Genomic DNA, 21,684 nt, shown 5'->3' on the forward strand with positions numbered 1-21,684 from the left:
TTTGGTGGTTCGAATCCCTAGCACCACCTAACGGAGTGAGCTCCTGTTACTTGTCCCAGCTTCTGCCCACCTAGCAGTTTGAAAGCATGTAAAAATGCAATTAGAAAAAATAGGGATCACCTTTGGTGGGAGGATAACAGCGTTCCATGCCACTTTAGCATTTAGTCATGCCATCTACATGACCACGGAGACGTCTTCAGACAGCGCTGGCTATTCGGCTATGAAAAGGAGATGAGCACTGCCCCCTAGAGTTGGGAACGAGTAGCACATATGTGCGTGGGGAACCTTTACCTTTACAAAAACAGCCAAGTCACACAGGATAAATTCAATAGCAGTTAACATGGATAGCCAAACTTTCATGTATTCCTCAATACTACCAGCAGGAAGTCCTAGGATTTGATGGCATGGGTTTCTAGCATGGTCTGATGGTTTAATTACATAAAAAGCTTTCTGAAGAGATCTTGTCCAGATTAATTTGTCTGCATATAAAATAATCTTTTAATTCTGAAATGTGCTCTCAAGTAAATTGAAGGTTTCTTTTTTATTTCCATTTTGAATGTGGAATATTTAAGAGATAACTCATACACTGCTTGAGCTATTGTCACTGGGACCATCTTCTCCAGATAATGTTGGCTAGCCCAAAGGAGTCGGGCTGGGAGAGGATGCCTGCTTGTAATCGGTAAGCCATGTTAGCTCTTTGCAACAGGCCAGGTCAAGAAACAGAAGCAACATGGATTCTAGGAATGTTCTTGAACATCGTAGGGCAACATAATCTTGAAAGCTAGTTAGAAATTCTCTCTGCCTTATCTTATCTCAAACAAAATCAAGGAGGGCAGGACTTTTTTGAATTTCTTTCTTGTGCTTTCTATTTTCTTAGGACTGTTGCTCTTTTTCCTTTCTTAATGGTTCATTGTTCTTTTGCCTTTTCCCAAGGCCAGATCTACATTCAGGCAGAGTCCTAGAGAGACATGTTCTCACAGCATGTCCTTTACTTGGCTTCCATATTCTTGTTGGATCTCACCTTCCGTCCTTCAGGTAAACTTCAGGAAAACACCATTTTCTTACACAAAGCGTTCAGAGACTGAGCGCATCAATAGATTTAATGTTGGAATATGTTCTTTTACGGATGTTTCAATGTATGTATATTGTAAATCATCAAAAGTCTTACAAATAAACAGCATGCAAATGTTAGAGAGAAGTGTTCAGATAGAAGCTACTGAAACCTTCAGCAAAATAGAGGAATTCCAAACAATCTGGCAGGATACTCCATCCCAGTCCCTCTGACCCCTGACCTCATTAGAATTCAGTATTTGGTAGACCAGGAACATTTTCCCTCTTCATTGGGTATTTTCTAGAGCACGGGGCCTCCAACCTTGGCAACTTTAAGCCTTTGGTGGCTGGAGAATTCTAGGAGTTGAAGTCCACCAGGCTTAAAGTTGTCAAGGTTAGAGACCCCTTACTGTCCCCTTAGGGGACAGTATCATGCCCCTGGTGATATTAACCTCCTTGGGTTTGCACTCTGCCACTCTCTTTTTATATCTTTTTTTCATTTCTTTTTTTAAAAGGCATGGAATCAAGAAGAAAAGAAGATAGGGGGGAGAGAAAAGCAGGGAGAAAAAGAGATTTATGAATAATATAAAAAAAAATCCAATGTACCTTAAAATAGTGCTGCATATTGAAAAACCCTTTATCAATCCAAGACATCAGAACATTATTAAAGTCAAATTGATGCTCGATAATTAAAAGAGTAGCTGCTATAATATGAATTAGAAATCCAAATTAAGGATTAACAAAGATTTCGATCTCACATAAGAATTCTTATTTAATGAATCAATTAGGAATTGATATACTAAAATATCTAACTTCAGATGCAATACAGGTCATATGAACAATTGTAATCCATGCACAGTTTACAAGTTGAACTAAATTCTCCATCAGACTTGTTCTTCAAATATAAGAGCACAAAACAGTTAGCCATCCATCTTTATGCTTTATAATAAAATAAAGTGTTATGCAGCTGTTAACATATTCAGAATGAGCTTAGTATACCTTATGTGAATATAACACTTGGTAATGTTTGATAGAAAAACAACTGCCTAGAAAGATAATTCTATCTTTAAAATTTGTTTCATCCTACAATAAATCATCTTTCAAAATTGTTGAGTTTTAAAACATTGACACCAGAGGTGGTATTCATCAAGTTCTGACCAGTTCTGGAGAACTGGTAGCGGAAATTTTGAGTAGTTCAGAGAACTGGTAAATACCACCTCTGACTGGTCCCGCCCCCATCTATTCTCTGCCTCCCGAGTCCCTGCTGATTGGGAAGAAATGGGGATTTTGCAGTAACCTTCTCCTGGAATGGGGAGGGAATGGAGATTTTACAGTATCCTTCCCCTGCCATGCCCTACCAAGCCACGCCCACAGAACCAGTAGTAAAAACGTTTGAATCCCACCGTTGATTTACACCAAAGATGACCAAAAAACAGATCTAATTACTATATTTCCAAATTATTAAAGCAAATGAATTAAAATATTTTAGCAGAGAATACTGGAGGTAAAAGATCTTGTACTAGTTTTTCTCTGAGTGCAACTTTCACAGTAACTTTAATATTTGTTTTTCATTCCTTTTCCCATTGCTGCATATCGATTGCCCTCTTTAAATTCTGCATTCATTTAATCATACCATCTTTAACTTGTTTGGTTCTGAGTTATATTGCACTAACAACTTATAAATAAGCCCCCACTGATGTTGGAAGCTTGTCAAATTCAGTCAAGTCTCTTAGTATTCTATCATTTCTTAGTAGTTCCTTTTGAACTAGGTTGCTTATTTGAAGTCACCGGAATCAATAAGGTGATTCTGACCATTCTGAAGAAAGAACCTCAAAAGATTTCACCTTTGTTTTATTAATAATTAGCTCTTGCAGTATGACAACTGCACCCCACCCAATGGTCATTTTTGGGACAGTGTATTCACTTAAATGAAAATAATATTACTGAAGGAAGGGAAGATAGTCTGAATTGATTTTTTCCCTTATATTCCATACTTTTACTCCTTGTTTTATGATCAGATAGATTGAGCACTTCTGCCTTTATTGAGCCACCTTCAAGTCCTGCTCCCTCAAAAGACACAACCCATCCATAAAGTGATTAATTTGGTAACACAGATTGAAATTTCAGTCAATCAAACCTTTATTTCAAGGCCAGAGAACACAACTATAAAATACATAACCCTGTAAGTATTATTAATAAAACCTTAAAAAAAAACAAAAATGAGGTTTTTTTTTAAAAAAAGTTATAATTATAGGTTGAAATTTGGTTTTGCCTATCTACCTCTTTATTCCATTTCTTTAAAAAATCATAAACCTAAATCCCTTTTATTTGACCACTCACTTATTTGTCTCTGGCACTCAAGACAATACATTGTCTTTAATTCCCACTGGAAAAATTTGAAGTACAAAGTTCACCCTTGATAATATTCATTTTTTTACTGTTGCTCTTCTAGTCAGTTTTAGTTTTCTTCATCTTAAAAAGTTTCTTACTATATTTTTGAATACAGTAATTGTTCTTTAATTAAATGCATTGTTTTTTGTTAAATAAATTTCCAGATATCAATTTTTTGATAGTGGCATTTTTTTCAGAAAAGTCCAATGTAATCATTCTTATTAATTTCATATTCTGATATCACTTTGTATGTGTTCCATTCCTAATATTAGAGAGTCCCTTGGATGAGTAACTGCAATATAACCTGCATATAATTTTAATTAATGTTCTTGATTTGCCAGCTGAATTCCTAAAATTTTATTTATCATGATCTTGGTGTTTTGTGTTTTTAAATGGTCTATACTCATGGAAAAAATGAGTCTCAGTTCATCTTCAGAGTTGTAAATATGAAAAGCCATTCCAAATTATGAAAGGCTTTTTCCACAACAACAAAGATCATTAGCTGCTTCCTTCTTTCTCTGGTTTATCAATAGCATTCAAAAGATTGATTGATATTTCCTATTTCTAAACCACTCATTTCCCTCATAATGTATTATATTAACCTTCATGTATCAGATTGCCTTTGTGATTTAAAAAACGTCTTAATCTCTTTATGAGGATTTCTGTAAAAGTCAATAGAGATACACACATTTCTTGGCATAGGTGGATTGTGGCCTTTTTTGTAAATCAAGGAAATAAAATGCTTGATGTAAAGAAGGAAGAACTTGATGTTACTGTATCTCATTCATTACCTGAGTTAATGGCTTAATGAACATTTCCTGGAAGATTACATCAGAGAAAACCATCTGGTCTTGATGATTTTCCAATAACAAAAAAAGGAGATTTAACAGTGTGTACAAATTATTATACAATATCCTTATTTTCATACACTAGGAAAATAATACTTAGGCTATCCAATGCATATTAGAGTCCTACATGAAAAGGGAGAGGCCAGATGTTCAGGCTGCTTTTAGAACACAATATTGCTGATATAGGCTGGGTAATTAAGAAAGTCAAAGTCAGCTTCACTGATTGTAGAAAGGCCTTTGTGTTGATCATGTCAAGATGTGGTATGTGCTTAGAAAAATTGGAAATCCAAAATTTTTCATTGACCTCATATGAAACCTATGCATACGTCAGGAAGCCACACTCAGCCAGAGTGTGAAAAAAGAATGGCCCCAAGTTGGCTTATTTATTCAAATGATATGTGGAATATATATTGAGGGAAACTGGGCTTATTTATTCAAATGATATATGGAATATATATTGAGGGAAGCTGGACGGAAGAAGTTGAGTGTGATTTTAAAACTGAAAGAAGACACATCAATAACCCCTGCTATGCTATGCACTACTCTTAATAGTTGAAAATGCAAAGGATCTGTAAGGTCTATTGATAAACATCAAGGAGCAGCAGTCAAGAAATACATTAACACTTGGAAGAGTAGCAGTGAAGGCCCTGGGAATAATATTTAGATGTCAGTATGTGTTTATACCTACAAAGCTCAGAATCATGGAGGAAGTGGCTTTCTCTGTGACACTCTATGGAAGTGAAAGTTGGACTTCCAAGAAACAGAATAGAAAAAAAAAGTATTGATGCTTTTGAACTTTAGTATTGAAAAAGAGTCAGAATCCCATGGATAGCCAAGAAGACAAACAAATGGATCACTGAATATTAAAGATAAAGGTTTCCCTGTCCAATCGTGTCTGAGTTTAGGGGTAGTACTCATCTCTGTTTCTTAGTTGAGGAAGCCAATGTTGTCTGAAGACATTTCCGTGCTGAGGTGCACGGAATGCTGTTATCTTCCCATCGAAGTGGTACCTATTTATCTACTTGCATTGCATGCTTTTAAACTGCTAGGTGGGCAGGAGCCGGAGCAAGTAACAGGAGATCACCCCATCGCACAGCACTCAGATCTCAAACCTGGTCTATCAGCTTTCCAGCTGACAAGCTCAGCATCTTTAACTGCTGAGTTCATTGTGCCCCCAAATAATATAATACAATATTTGTATAATATATCATTTTTGCATTTGCTCTTGAATGAGATCCCTATGAAACTGCTGACTGAAGAGAAGCCCAACCCACAAAGAAAGCTGCAGTCTGATGGACAAACTCAGCCATGCCAGACTTCCAGGTTTCATAGATATTATTCAGATGCCTGAATTCCATGTTTCCATTTTGTTCAGGAAGAATTGGCCAAGTTGAAAAACTTCTCTAATTGCTGGAAATAAGGGACTAAATATTTGTTCGTACATTTTTGAATATGACAGTTTGTTGAGGCTGAGATTTAATTCAAATTAAGTTAGAAAGAGCTACCTCCAAATTTAGTGAATTTTTAGGGTGTGCACTGCACCACAGTCAAAAGGCTACTATTTCAGATATCTATTGACACAAATTTGCTCATGCACATGAAAAGAAATCCAGCTATTGCATCAATGGCAGGCTAGTTTTGTTATTGTTTTATAACAGGATCCATAATAACTTTATTGAGCAGGGAAAAAACCAAGTTGTCAGATCCACATGTACACATGGCAAAACTTGTTTGACAGCCAATATTTTATAGGACAACTACAGTCATATTGAGGCCAAAAAAACATTATAAGCACGTTCTCTTTCTATTTGTTATTCCCTGAAGTTTGGGTGAACAGAGAACACTTTCTTAACCTACTGTTGCATTTCAGGTTTTTCAAGGAGTATTATGGGGAAAGATTTAACTGTTTTTTCACAGCAGCAGATCTTGTAAAATATGGGTTAATTTTTATAGTGCATCTTGTTTTGTCACTGTTAATTGCTGCCTTTTAAAAGCAAGTACTTTTAAAAGTACTTATAAAGTAAGGACCACTGCTAATATTCCCACTCTATCCCTGCTATTTGTTTTTACTTAAATATTTTAGAAAATTGATATCCAATTATTATATTTCTGCTCTTATGGTTCTATTAAGTAACAAAGGGAGTGTTCTTTTCCATAACAAAACCAACTCCCAGCCTGTATTCATTGTCATCTTCCTGTCAATTCACTCAGCAGTTAGATGTTTCAAACAGATCAATATTACATAGAAAAGTAAATAACAATGTTCATTCAAAGGAAACTCTGTAAACAAGGCATGAAGAGTTCTGTTTAAAGATTTGTTTTTGAGTGTGTGTGTATGTACCTTGACTCAGTTTTTTTTTTACTTCTAGTGACTGCTTACACTAATTCCCACAGTTAAATTGGCAAGGATTTTCAGAAATGGCTTGCCATTGCCTCCTTCGTAGAGCTGGTAGTTAGCGACTGGCCCAAAGCCACCCAGCTGGTTTTGTGCCCTAAGGAAGTCTAGAACTCATGATATCCTGTTTTTTAAATAGTATTATATATTTTAAACTAAGTTTCATTATAACATTAAAATGCGGGGAAAAAATATAGAAAACTAAGAGGAAAAAGAAAAAAAAAGTGTTAAGAGAAAGAATAAAAAAGGGGGCACTTCCAACGTTTTACAATGCAGTAAAATATAAAACCCCATTTCAAACCATTTCTTTAATAACAAAATCATTCTAAGGACCCAAAGTTTTATTTTTTATTTTTAGTTTCAAGCAAAAAGTTCAGAAGTGGTTTCCAAGTAGGGTCTCTCCGTTTCTATCCCAGTGCCTGGATCCACTACATCAAACTGGTTTTCACAAGGAGCTATCTACTCCAGTACTATTTTTCAGACACTGGCAATCTACTTCTGTAGGAAGTTTTTAATTATAACCATTGTCCATCTTAAACTTAGCAGCCTTCTTCTCCTTGGCTGAAAGCAGTGGTTTTCAAAACTCTATTCGTTTAAATTATTTAATTATCATTGGTAATAAGGAGAGAAAAACCTAATCTTATAAGCTTACAGATTTGTTTAATTCCATATCTACGATTCTTAGTGGTAAACTCTCTATGTTAATGGGATGCTTTCAGTAGTGGGATTCAAATTTTTTTACTACCAGTTCGGTGGGCGTGGCTTGGTGGGCGGGGCAGGGGAAGGATACTGTAAAATCCCCATTCCCACTCCACTCCAGGGGAAGGATACAGCAAAATCCCCATTTCCTCCCAATCAGCTGAGACTCGGGAGGCAGAGAATAGATGGGGGCGGGGCCAGTCAGAGGTGGAATTTACTGGTTCTCTGAACTACTCAAAATTTCCGCTACCGATTTTCCAGAACTGGTCAGAACCTACTGAATACCACCTCTGGTTCCTTTGTGAAGATATACTTAAAGTTTCCCTAAACATACCACTAAATAGGCCACGAGTTCTAATATTAAGAAGGAAGAAAGAAAATGCATAATGATTCATTTTTTCCAAACCTGTCATAGTTGTATTAATGGCAATCCTGGTCCTTATTGTTATTGATTTTCTCAACTCAACCCAGTTCCAAATGTTAGCTGTTTCTCAAATCAAGCAAAACCTTTTGACTGCTTCTTATAAAATCCTTTCTGAGAAGGGTGTTTTCAGCTGACTGTGATATCCAGACCCCAAAGTGGCACTTCATATTTTGTTTTCAATTCCTTTTCTAAAGATTAGACAAAAAGGCTGTTTGTTATCCTTGGCTTATTGACGGCAACAAGCAATAGGGGTTTACAAAGCTTGTTATTATTATGGTTGGCCACAGTCATCTCAATGTTGGTTTGGATTTGGCATTTTTGTTTATCTAAGAAGTTCTTCCCAAGGACCTGCGATAGGCAGATGTTGCTGAATAATATTAAAGGTTTTGTTGCAAGATGTAAGCTGTTCTAAGTGAAGTTGCAGGTCTTTGCATTTTGTGATTATCACTATCCAATTAATTGTAGTTTCTCCATTCGCTACTTATCTGCCTAGTGTCCCTCTACACAGAGCTGGAGGAATTTACTAGAAGTATGAAGCTATAAGAATTCTAGAAAGTCCTTTACTTTAAAATGAGATACCATATTTTTCAGATATAAGATGCTCCAGAGTGCAAGTTATAACTATAAGTTATACCAAATCTCTCCTTTTAAAAAAAATTTTTTTTTATCTAGCCACTGCCTTCATGGCATCTGCTGTTACTTCTTATGAGTATTTTCTCAAGATAAAACAATACAATAAGATTTCTACAACTACAGTGCATTTATTTACTTATTTGTTTATCCACCTTTATTATTTTTATAAATAATTCAGGGGGGGGGGACATACCTAATATTCTTTCTTTTTCCTATTTTCCCCACAACAACCCTGAGGTGGATTGGGCTGAGAGTTGACTGACCCAGCTGATTTTCATGCCCAAGGCAGGACTAGAACTCCCAGACTTCCGGTTTCAAGCCTGCTGCCTTAACCAGTAAACCAAACTGGCTGTAATATTTTGAGAATATGTTAATATATTAAATTATATTTTGAGGATAACCTCTACTGCATATTGATGTAATTTTTAAATTGTTATAAGCCACCCATTTAATTTTATAAATAAATAAACCCCGATGTAGAGTTTTGTCATTTTCACAGTTGCTACTGTCAATCTTTTAATAAACAGCTGATAAGTGAAAAGCTTCAAGTGAATCTTTTCATGTTAATCCTAGCCAGATAAACCATTATCTACCAATATATGAAAAAAATTCTTGAATATCACTCCATTTTGAGTTCATTAGTTAATTTTGGAGGATATAGTCCTTTACAGCCTGAACAATTTAGTAACACTTAGAAACAAAATCGAAATTATAGCACCAAAACTAATACCAATGTGAGTTTACTTACTTTCTTCCCTTGTGAAAACTGTTTCATTTCTTTGCTTCCTGTTTTTAACCCATTTTAGGCCATTTGGAGAAACTTAGATGGGTGAACTATGCTTCAGGGTTTTTTTGGAAAACCAATAATCATATGTCTATTAGATAATCTTTATTAGAATTTGTTGGGCAAAGAATTCTAAAAAACTAATGAGACATACATTTTCTTAATGAAAATGACATGTATACTTCTGCAGAATGTGCTCTTCTGTATTTTTAATTATTCTAATTTAGATGTTGTTTTCCACAATGTTTTCTGGGACTGAATTTAAGCTACCATGTCTACACTTTCAAAGACAATTCTCCTGCCAAATGGATCTCCCTCTTTTTTTAAACTGACCTTATATGATTTTGATAATAAGTTGTATATCAGCTGGAAAATCAACAACTACACCTTTGAGTTCTTTAAAAACTCCAGGGCGTATGCCATCTGGACAAAGTAACTTGTTAATTTTTAATTTGTCACTTACACACACACACACACACACACACACACACACACACACACACACACACATGAAACAGTTCTGTTCTAGGTCTGACAAATTAAAAAATAACAACTTTGTAACTAATTAATAATTAAAAGCCTCTGATATCTGATGGGGGGGGGTGAATAAATCATGATATCATTTTTTCCCCTCCAACCCATATTGCATATTCTGCCAAAACATCAAATCTGGCTTAATTCTAATCCTTGCTTCTTGACAACAATTTTGATTCTGTTTTGTGCACCAATAAACCCATTAAACCCTGCATACCCCCGTCTTTGATTCTTGGTCACACCAGAGCAGGATAGGATTAAACTTTGGCAATTATTGTTGATAGAGAGATCAATTATAAACAATGAGAAACATTACATTCAATATTTTATTTCTCCCTTTTGGTCAGATATGAGTGGAGGAGATTTTGCAAATATTGCAAGGCTTTTTTCTAGGGTTCTGGAATTAAGGAACTACAGTCCATAACTTTGATAACATAAACAAAAGTGCAGCTTTAAATGTCTAAGACTCTTGAGTGAAGATCCTGATCAGTCTTCTTCAGAAATAAAGTCCATCAAGCTTTGCCTCTCCAATGACAATTATAAAACACTGCTCCTCTAAATTGTGGCAGAGGTAAAGTTTAAGATCGTACGGTGTTAAGAATTGGAATCTGGGTTTTCTTGTATTCCCCTCAACTGTTGTTTTTTAAGACTCTACGCCTCAGATAGAGTCTGAGAATGATCCCTGTTCATTCTTGTAAAAATCCTAGAAGCTTGTCCATGCTTCTATATCAGCCATTCTGGAATACAGTCTAAACATTGGAGCTAGTCTAATGAAGGAAATATTTTCCTCCAACCTACCTTCATATGTCCATGTTGATTATGTTTACTTCTTCCTATCAAAAGATACTATTGTTGTTGTAGTGACAGATTCAGGTAAGAAAATAAAAATTGGTTCAAAATTCAGCTTGATCCAAGTAGAGATGAAACGAGATTTAATTAGGCTTTTATCAGAATTGCTATGGTCAAAGGTATCTCATAGTTTTGCATTAAATGTCAGTAGCAAGCTTATTTCATGCTTTATCCTCAATCAAGAAATGTATTAAGCCAGAACACAGAAATGCTTTTAAAAGGAGTTTTAAGCATAATTATCCCATCAAGGTCTTTTTCATGCACAAAAAAGTGACTTTCTTATATATGGAGCCAAACAAATAGGCATTAAGTATCTTACAATACATCAATTGAGAAGGCTGTGTTCAGATAGGGATCTAAAAGAATACTTCAAATGCAATAACCTTTTAAAAATAAAACTGGATTATCCAGTCTGACTGTTCTGATCAACCAAAGCCATTTTCGCAAGACATTTGCTCTGAAGCTAATGGTTCCTCTGTATACATGTCAATGTACTTCCCTGTTTCCATCTATCTTACCACACTTCTCCAGAGAGACTGGTAGTTGGTGCTGGACTAGAGAGTAACACAAGTTACTTTCTGTGCCATGACTGCTTGTTCTGGGCTGGGAAGAAATTGCTCTTGCATTCTTGTGCTGTTTTTTCCCAGCCCCCAAATAGCAACTTCCTGGAAGAAGAACAAGCAAGAGGCAGCATTTTCTCTGCTGCAAAGGCTATATAGACAGCTCACTCCCCACTTTTCCTTTCACCACTGAGTTTCCCTCCCACACATTTACACTGGAAGAGGAAGATGTCAGCCCTTAGAGGTAATCCAGATAAGAAGTGCCAACTGTGAGTCCTAACACTGCCTTTATTGTAAAGTTATAGTAAGAGAATTTTGCAAGTCTGAAAGTACAGGTAGTCCTTGGCTTATAACAATTCATTTAGTGAAATGTTACAACAGCACTGAAAAAAGTGGTTTATGATAGTTTTTTACAGTTACGAGTTTTGCAGCATCCCCATGGTCATGTGATCTAAAGTCAGATGCTTGGCAACTGGTTCATGATTATGATGGTTCTAGTAGATTGAGGTCACGTGATCCCCTTTTGCAACCTTCTGACAAGCAAACTCAATGGGGAAGCCAGATTCACTTAACAACTGGGTTACTCACTTATCAACTGCAGTGATTCACGTAACAACTTGGGCAAGAAAGGTTGTGAGATGGGGGGAGGGTGGAAACTAATTTAACGAATATCTCACTTAGCAACAGAAATTTTAGGACTCAATTATGGTCGTAAGTCGAGGACTATCTGTACATTTCTTCTCCCCTCCCTCCGCCTTTATAGCTCAAGAAACTAGGGATGATCCTTCTGAGGTGATGGCCATACCCCCATTGCTTCTGTGGGCTAAATTGCCTCTTATCTGACTCTGTGGTTCTTCCTGCTTCTTCTTTCAAGGAAATTCTCCCAGACCATTATTGAAGGTGTCTACGGAAGTTGTTTCATCCTTTCTTGTTGCAACCACTGTGTCCAGTGCTGTCTCTTTCAAACCTTTCTCTATTCTTTCTTTTTTCTGGAAGACCAGGGTGGGATTGGGGTTCAAACAATGTTTACATAATAAACTCTACCCTTTTTGAAAGTGCCCTGTGGCGTAGCACCAGTGGTGGGTTCCGGATCCCGTTGTAACCAGTACGGTGCAACAGGGCCCAGCAGCCACCACATGAACACACACAGTGCGCACGGACATGCACGCAGCACATGCATGTGTCCTTATCTCCTGCGACACTCCAGCTGCTCGGCGGAGCATCGTGCAGGCACCATACGCTGCGCGTGCATGTGCAGATAACCCGTTTCCTTCAAATACAGGTAAGGAACGAGGGAGGGCGGGTGGGCCCTCCGGAGCACCATACTGGAACGGTATCGGTGCTCCCGGCAAGCACCGGTATGCCCGTACCGGGGCGTAACGCCTGCAACCCACCACTGCATAGCACACAAGATAAAAGGGGAGAAAATTTGCTCAGTGTTTTCCTCATTTTGGCAAATGCGTCAGATTCTACAAAAGCTGGGGTTGTGGGGGAGATTTCACTTCCAAACTCTTACTGCTCTTGATGTAAGATGCTTACTAATTGTCTCAGGGTCACTCATGCTCACATTTTCTCAGCTCAAAGCTAATTATGTTATTTTGGCACAGAGGCAAAAAGTCCCAGAAGCTTCCATATCCATATGCAATAAGTCAAATTAGCAGCAATTTTCTATCTCTTCAAGATATTGCAAATCGCAATGGGCTTTTAGTATCATTGTTAGCAATAAGTTCAAGATGTTTTCTCAGTGGAATCTCTTGCCTCTTATTCTTTCTCAGCACAGAAATAAAACCAGGAATATCCAAATCACATCTATTGTATAGTGAGCAAATCAATAAGTAATATATTGCCTAACAAATTAAGCTATTTCCAGGAATATTCCTTCTGGAAGAACAGATGACAGCATGACTATTTATTATGGATTTATAAACAAGAGTGTTCTAGCTCACTCATCAATACTCAATAGAACAGCTTGGCACTCAAAATTATTAAATAGTTTTTAGCAGTACACTGAGACTGTGCTAACAAATTTCTCTATAATGCCTGTATCAAATGTTTTAAACTTTAATTCTCACGCCTTAAGAGCAGGCCCACAAGGTTGGTGGCAAGGAATCGGAATGATCAAAATATGTGGAAGGGCCATAATTCCCTACTCTTATCTTATTAAGAATCTGGCAGCTCATTTTCAGCAATTCTGGTTGTTGTTTTTTAAAAGCTTTAAATGTTTATTAATGTTAAATATATTTGTAGATGAGAAGTAATGTGCAAATTACAACACACAGTTTTACATAGCCTTCAATTCCGAATTAACTTATTAGAAACTAAGGATCACTAAAGTCAGTACAGGTAGTCCTCGACTTATAACAATACAACTTTCATTCCTCAAAGTTACAATGGCACTGAAAAAAGTGATTTAGGATTGTTTTTCACACTTAATGACCATCCTACCATCCCCATGATCACATGATCAACATTGGGTGCTTGGCAACTGGCATGTATTTATGATGGTTGCATGTCCAGGGCATCATGCCTTTTGTAACCGACTGATAAGCAAAGTCAATGGTGAAGCCAGTAACAATTATATTACTAATTTAACAACTGCAGTGATTCATTTAACAATTGTGCCAAAAAAAGTCGTAAATAGGGCAAAACTCACTTAACAACTGTCTTACTTAGCAACAAAAAATTTGGGCTTATTGTAGTAATAAGTCGAGGACTACCTGTACTACCTACTTTTGAATAAATGTATCTTTAGGGTGGCATCCATTTAACAGACCCCAAGAACCGAATAGCAATTTTCCTTCTCTCCACAGTCTCCCTCACCCACATATGCTCTTGCGAAATAGCTCAGGATAGATTTAGGGAGTTACAGAAGTGTAAAGGTCAGTTTTAAGGCATTAGATTTTTGTCCCTCATTTAAAACCATAATAAAATATGACAATGTTTCTCTCTCTCTTACACCCACTCACTCACTCAAGACATATGCATACCCCTCTTTTCTATCAAACCATTTGTCAATATGTGCATATGTGGCTGACTGAAATGCCCTTTCAAGTTCCAAAACAGTTTTGGGCTGATGGCCAAGGGTACACTTCAGTGCAAGCTTTATCTGCATGACAATCTCTTCAAGAGGAGCTCAACTGTTTTTGTAGTCTAGAGCATCTGCATGATCATTACACATTCTAACTGTCACTTAAAATACACTCCACATTTACAAAAATAAATGGAGAGAATGGGGTGAGGCCAAATACCTGGGTCTCCATATTTTGCAGCTCATTAACAACTTATTTTAACTTTTATTTGTAAACTAATTCAAATAAAAAGCCTCCTTACTTATGGGAACAGATCTACCCATTACAGACAAAAATATTTCTATCTGAGAAAAAAAACTATTGTGGCACATGGCATTTTCTCACAGTTTTGTTGGGCAATAACCGGTCTGGACATACATAGTACACTTTATCAGGTTGAATCATAGCATGCGGTCATTGCAACAGAAGAAAACTCTGATGTTTTGGAAAAGTCCACCCAAAGCCCAGAAATAGCTTGAATTTCTTAACAAAATCATGGCACACTTTAATTATGAGTAGATGTAGCTTTCCAATGGCAGGAAACCCCTCCCCCCCCAATCCTAGATACTGATCCCATAATTATGCTACCACTGTTTTAAGTAATCTGAAATTAGACTTTGAAGGCAACTATTAAAAAACAGTTTTCCAAGATTCTTAATGATAAAGCAGGCCTGAGAAATTGTTAGATTTGGTGTGCACTGTACTCATGCCACTTGAATTCAGCAGGAGTCTCTTGATTATTCAATCATGCCTACATTCATTCTCTTAATCTGCAATCCTGTGTATTCTAACTTGGAAATAATGTAGGTTTCATTGCAATCATAGGATCACAACCAAATAATAAGCAACCTTGCACAGGCTAGTAGACTCTTCAGAATATGATTTTTAAAAAACTGATTCTGACATATATTAACTTTGCAATTACCACGTTAATGAAGAGAAGGGCAATATAGCATCTCTTATACTCACCTTCCTTTAAAGTCCATTTAATTGACCCCGTTCTCTTGCTAACTGCATGTAATCTCCCATCAAGAGTTGAAACGAACAATAATGTCTCTGGCAAAGTCACTGAATTGGCATTTCCACAGCTCTGAAGAACAAAAAAAAGGGAGAGCAGAAGGGTTAGATTTATTTTGTGGTTAACTGGGGAAGGTGAAGATTTGATAAGAAGGGTAAAAATGTATATTCTGTCACGTAATGAGCAGTTTCTCTTTCTTGCAAAAGAAGTAGGCTAGTCAGCACAAGCAACCCGAGCAGGATTATACTATTTTAAACCTGTGCTTTTTATTAGCTTTCCTACTGTTGCTACCATGTATTGAATGTTGGGCCCTTTAGATGTTTAGCTAGGAGGAAAAGAAGCCATGGTACATAATCATCCTTAATCTGAAGAGCACACTGTGCTGGTCCGGCCACAATTTAGAGCAGAACATAATCCACCCACTGCATACAGAGAAGCAAAACAAGCAGTATTCATGAACTTGATTTGCCTTTTTTCTGTTTTCCTTCTGCTGTGTGGGCATGAGGAACAGGGAACGTATGGCTTTCAAGATGCTGCTGAGCTGCCATCCCTCATCCCATAATAGAGGATGGTAAAAGATTCTGGGAGCTGTAGTTCAGCAGCAACTGGAGAACCTCAATTTCCATACCCTTAAAGATGGGAGAAAGAGAACAAGGACTGCAGTGATGATGGAAATCATGTAACACCATGTCACACAAATAGGTGAATTAGGATTTTCTCTATTGTCGTCATCTGTTCAGGTTAAATGGGAGATATTTGGGACACGTTTTTAAAACTAACCCTTGTTTTACTATTTACATTACAGTTTTCATATATTTGCTACTTCAAAGTGGTAGGAAACTATGTTGTTGATTTGGGGAAAAATACCACTTAACTTTAGAGACTGCCAAAAAGGAGGGGATGTAGGGATAGGCCTCAATTTACCTTGTCATAAGACTAAGAAAGGGGAGTGCCACTAAATGCCCACCCAGAGGTGGGTTTCAAATTTTTTTACCATCTATTCTGTGGGCGTGGCCTATTTTGTGGGTGTGTCTTGGTGATCATGTAACTGGGTGGGAGTGGCCAACTTGATGTCACTCACCAGAAGATGTCATCAATTGTAGTCATAAGTCAAGGACTATCTCTGCCTTCCTCTGCATGGCAGCCTTGTCCTAGTAAACTCCTTCTCCTTTCTGGCAACTTTCCTCTCTGTTAGAGGCACCAAAATAATCCAGACAATATAAGGTTTACTGCTCAGCAGGGGGTTGGAGTAGGTAACCTCTGAGTAGCCTTCTAGCCCTAAATTGCTGTGCTGTATTTCTTTCTTTCTTTCTTTCTTTCTTTCTTTCTTTCTTTCTTTCTTTCTTTCTTTCTTTCTTTCTCTTTCCCTCCTTCCTTCCCTTCCTTTCTTTATATCCAGTTTGTTGTTCAGCTGATCCAGAAACAAACTGCTGAATTTCACTTTGCAAACCTCCTGCCAAGTAGCTTTTCAATTTAAAATCCAAAGTTTGCAGCTTTAAGACTTGTGGACCTCAACTCCCAGAATTCCACAGCCAGGCATGCTCAGTTCTGATCTAAAGAGCCAGCATTTGTTTTTCTCCTTTGCTGAATCTCCCGGCTGAAAATTGAGCCTCCTTCCTTCCTTCCTTCCTTCCTTCCTTCCTTCCTTCCTTCCTTCCTCCCTCCCTCCCTCCCCTCCCCTCCCCTCCCCTCCCCTCCCCTCCCCTTCCCTTCCCTTCCCTTCCCTTCCCTTCTTCCTTTCTCCCTCCCTCCCTTTTATTTTTAAAGCTTTTTTTCCCTTGCTTGAACCGGCAGGGGAATAAAAACTTTTTAAAAAAAGCTTCTGATGAAGCTTCTGACAAGAGAACAGGCCACCATTACTACTACTGGTCCTACCTCTTCCGGCATACTGTACCGTAACGGGAAGAACCCACATCTGCTACCACCTATATAATTAATAAAACTCTGGACTAAGGCATGCAAAGCCCCGAGACAATACACTGACACTCTGCAGGTAATCGTCAACTTACGACCACAATTGAGCCCCAAATTTCTGTTGTCAAGTGAGACATTTGTTAAGTGAGTTTTGCTCCATTTTACAACCTTTCTTGCCACAATTGTTTAGTGAATTACTGTAGTTTATAAGTTAGTTGTTAAGGGGAACTGGCTTCCCCATTGACTTTGCTTGTCAGAAGGTCTCATAGGGTAATCACGACCTCGGGACACAACAACGGTCATAAATATGAACCTGTTGCCATCAAAGGTCATAACTGTGAAAAATGTGTCATAAATCACATTGTTTCAGTGCCATCATAACTTTGAACAGTCACTAAATGAGCTTTTGTAAGTCAAGGACAACCTGCATTTCTTAGGGAACTGAGTAATGAAGAACAGCACAGCCAGTGTTGTGGCTGATCATATTTAAGGGTTAAATTCCTTCTCCTTTGAAGGAAGAGAAGGGAGAAGATCTGAAGAAAGAGGTTTGAATGTTGGGACAGTTGGAAGTTGGGTTCGTTGGTGGTTGACAGAAGAAGGAGGAAGAAGGAGGGCCAGACAGATATTTCTAAACATCAGTTTCCATGAATGAAAAGATAGTAGCATCTCCCTGGATTTCCTCTGGGAGCCGAAAACCTCCCACTAAAACCCTGTGGACAAAGCTGCTGCCTCAGCAAGGCACCTTCAAACTCTTGGTGTATCCTGGCCGGGAAAGGGGGAGCCAGGGGGGAAAAGGCAGATCCTGCTAAGAGTCAGGAAATGAAAGAACTTGATGAATTTTGTCAGCTAAAATAATGGCTTAACCCACAACAATTTTTTTAAAAAAAGATCTACTAGCATTTTTTTTCTTCTTAAACTCTACCAAATATCGAGTTTCCCAGAAAATAAGACAGGGTCTTATTTCCTATTGACCCCTGAAATAAGCACTTGGCCTTATTTTTGGGGAGGTCTTATTATTTTTGAGGTGCAGGAGGCGGCGAGCGTGGTCACCTCATGGTTGCTGCTGTGTTGCAATATTTTTGGGGAGGGCTTATTTTCAGGGGCGGGCTTATTTTAGCACATGCGCTCAAAAGCCTGATTGGGCTTATTATCCAGGGAGGTCTTATTTTGGGGAAAACAGGGTAGAAAGAAAAAAGAAAAAAGCTCTGCCTGTAGAGACAATTTCCCCAGGCTGATTTGGGACGCCACTTAAACTTGCCAGAAACAGAAAGGTCTGATCTCTGAGACAACATCCTGTGACAAGGTCTCATGGCATCAAGCAGGTGAAACTGCATGGTAACCAGGGATAGAAAAAGAAACTTTCGTGTCCCAAAATAGTTTAGGGACCTTCATTGCCTCAAGTGAAAATGACTAATAAAAGGGAGGAATATGGAAATTAATTTTATTTCAGGGGGTTTACCCGCAAACTGGGATTCTCTTCAAAGCAGGTTTTTTTCAGGTTTTTCACATTCCATCAGCAGGGCTCTGACCATGAGTATTTTTGCTGTAATTCTTTATCTTAAAAACAACTGTTTGGTAAGAGCATTTGATTGTTTAGCCACCTGCTATTGCCTGAGAAGTTTCAAAAGTATATTTAACACACAAGTTACTACTGTTAGCTATATGAAACTCTTAAGGGCTGAAATGACATATGTGAGCATAGGATTGAGGTTTTCCAAAAGACAAGAAACTGACTGATGGGAAATGAAGATGTTAACCATATTGAATTATTTTACACAAAGTGTTTGAAAAAAGAAAGATACAATCTGTTTCAGAATGTGGTTTGTTATTTTGAAAAACTGAATGAGCATTTCATTAACTATTTAATGAATAGTTAATAGAATAATTTAATAGAATAATTAAAACTAATTACCTTCTCTCCAAATAGAGCTATATTTGTACGTGGTTAGCAAATGTGCTACAGGATCAAATGAGTTATTTTATCCAATTCATATGATCTCATAGGAGATTTGTTCCTACAAGAAATAGCTTTGAAGGTCCCTACTTAGAAAAAAAAACTGAATCTTTTTCAACTTCCTTATTGGGAAATACAAAAGAGCTCACAGAAATATTTCTTTTGCGGAGATATTTGGTTTGCAGTTTATATCTACTGAATTTTTTTTTAAAAACCCACCACAAATGGGAAACTGTTCCTCTAACTGCACCTGTTAGTTGAGTACTTAGGCTCCAGTACCTACCAGCACCTTTTCTTTGTGATAAACAATTATCCTCACATACAAATTACTTTAGGTGAGTTTCCTGGAGGAAGATTAAATCAGGATATTTCTAAATGTGTGTATTAATTTTATAGCAGGCTCCATATACCATATTATGATAATTTATTTTGTTAATTGTGTGCTACTTGTTTATAGCACCATATAGTATCAGTAGCATATTTTAGATTTTATAATTTTTTACCAATATAAGTATCATTCTTATATTCTATTTCCCTGAAAATAACTTATTTTCGGGGAGGTCTTATTATTTTTGAAGTGCAGGAGATGGAGAGCGTGGTCACCTCATGGCTGCTGCTGTGTTGCAATATTGTCAGGGAGGGCTTATTTTAGCACATGCGCTCAAAAGCCTGATTGGGCTTATTATCTGGGGGGGGTCTTATTTTCAGAGAAACAGGGCAAAACAAGCTAGAAATGAGGATAGAACATTTCCCTCACCATCTCCAAAGAAACCCAAGATATATTCTAATGGTTCTAGCACTTACAATTAAAACTCTTTTTGCCAAAAGGGCTAATAAACACACTAGCTTTTAATTGCTGTAAATCATCCCTAAATCCATAAATTCTTAATCATGGCTAAATTGATAGGAGTGTTAGCCATTGTTAGCCCATATGTAAAAGGACCTAAAAATATTTGTCTGATTGTTTTATGCAACAGTCTTCTTTGACAGCCCCCAATTATTTCTATTTTGTAGATGGAGCATTGCAACCAGGAATATTTGTAGTTTGGCCCACTTCATCTATTCTTCATCTAAGAATAGATGAAGTGGGCCATATACTTGCTAGAAAGATGAACGGGAAGGCAATTGTTCAATTTTGGGGTTCAAATCCCCTATTAATGTTGCCCAAATGTATTTGGGGACAGAGCTGCTATCAGCAAGCTTCTCTCTTTGAGGGAGATGGACAGTTCAGAAATGTAAAAACATAATTAAATAAAATTATGGTTGAGGTGGGCCAACAATTGTAAATATCAAAAGTTGTTTGTATCATTGAAAGCTCTGTTATTGTGTTTTTCTTTTAAGCAAAAGTTGTTAATGAATGAGTTTTTTTTTCTAAACTAAAATCTCAGTATTCAGGTTAAATTGCTGTGTTGGCACTTTGCAATAAATAAGTGGGTTGGGGTACTTGGTCTCTAAAAGGTTCGCCATCACTGGGATAAGGAATAGAGATTATTAAAAAGGGATACTATACTAAGCACTATAAGAACTGGACAAATATTTCTTCAGAAAAAATGTCAATGTTTTTGATTAATTGATTGCATTATTGGTATAAAAATAATGTACATATTACTACAAGCAAAAAGAAGAGAAGAAACACTATTCAACATTTAACTGTTTGCAGAATTGTGCAATTTGCACATTCCTTTTTGCTGAGTTATCAGGAAATTCACAGCCACAACCAATAAAAGGGAGGGCACAAGGATGATCCAATAAGAGCTTGACTGTTTGCTTTTTATGAAAGAGAGACACTGGCATTTATTAGCTTGTAGCTTTGGATGCTGTTATTTAAGGTACAGGTAGTTTTCAACTTACATTTAGTGGCTGTTCCAAGTTGCAACAGCACTGAAAAAAGCGACTTATTATGAGCATTGCAGCAGCCCCATGGTCACATGATCAAAATTCAGGTGCTTGGCAACTGGTTCATATTTATGACGGCAGTATCCTGGGCTCATATGATTCTCCTTTTGCTACTTTTAGGCAAGCAAAGGCAATGGGGAAGCCAGATTTGCTTAACAACCATGCAACTAACTTAACAACTGCAATGATTCACTTAAAAATTATAGCAAGAAAAGTTGTAAAATTGGGCAAACTTCACTTAACAAATGTCTCACTTAGCAACAAAAATGTTGGGCTCAATTGTTGTCTAAGTTGAGGACTACCTATAATAACTTTTACTCAGTTAACAAGCTGCAATTAAATACAAAGACTGAAACAGCCTCACTGCATTATATTTAAAAGCCATTCATATTGGATATCCATGCAATAAGTATCATTTAAGGCCATTTTTTAATTCATTGTTCTCTTGCTGATTCTCGTCCATACCAAATTTACTATCTCAACAGGAGGGAGGGGTTCCTCCTATGATATTGCATTTCCAGCTGTTTGTTGAATTTGAAATAATTACTGTTTGCATCCCAAACATTTGCTAATAGTATTTTGCTATCCAAACTTTGCCTTTTCCCCATTCTCTTATGGTGGAGGTACAGGGGTGTAATAAATGAAAGGGAGAAACCAAGCTACTCTG

The 21,684-nt window shown here is 37.2% G+C and overlaps 1 protein-coding gene across 1 annotated transcript in view; it reads right to left on the reverse strand.

The window, feature by feature from the left end:
* The window catches only part of ERN1 (endoplasmic reticulum to nucleus signaling 1), an 85,901-nt gene that overhangs the window by 45,138 nt on the left and 19,079 nt on the right, over window positions 1-21,684 (reverse strand). Inside the window, exon 2 of the mRNA XM_032209999.1 lies at window positions 15,205-15,325. Within this exon, the coding sequence (XP_032065890.1) occupies window positions 15,205-15,325 (121 nt within the window). The remainder of the gene's footprint in view (window positions 1-15,204; window positions 15,326-21,684) is intronic.

This window comes from Thamnophis elegans, chromosome 2 (assembly GCF_009769535.1).
Source record: "Thamnophis elegans isolate rThaEle1 chromosome 2, rThaEle1.pri, whole genome shotgun sequence".
Taxonomy (NCBI): domain Eukaryota; kingdom Metazoa; phylum Chordata; class Lepidosauria; order Squamata; family Colubridae; genus Thamnophis; species Thamnophis elegans.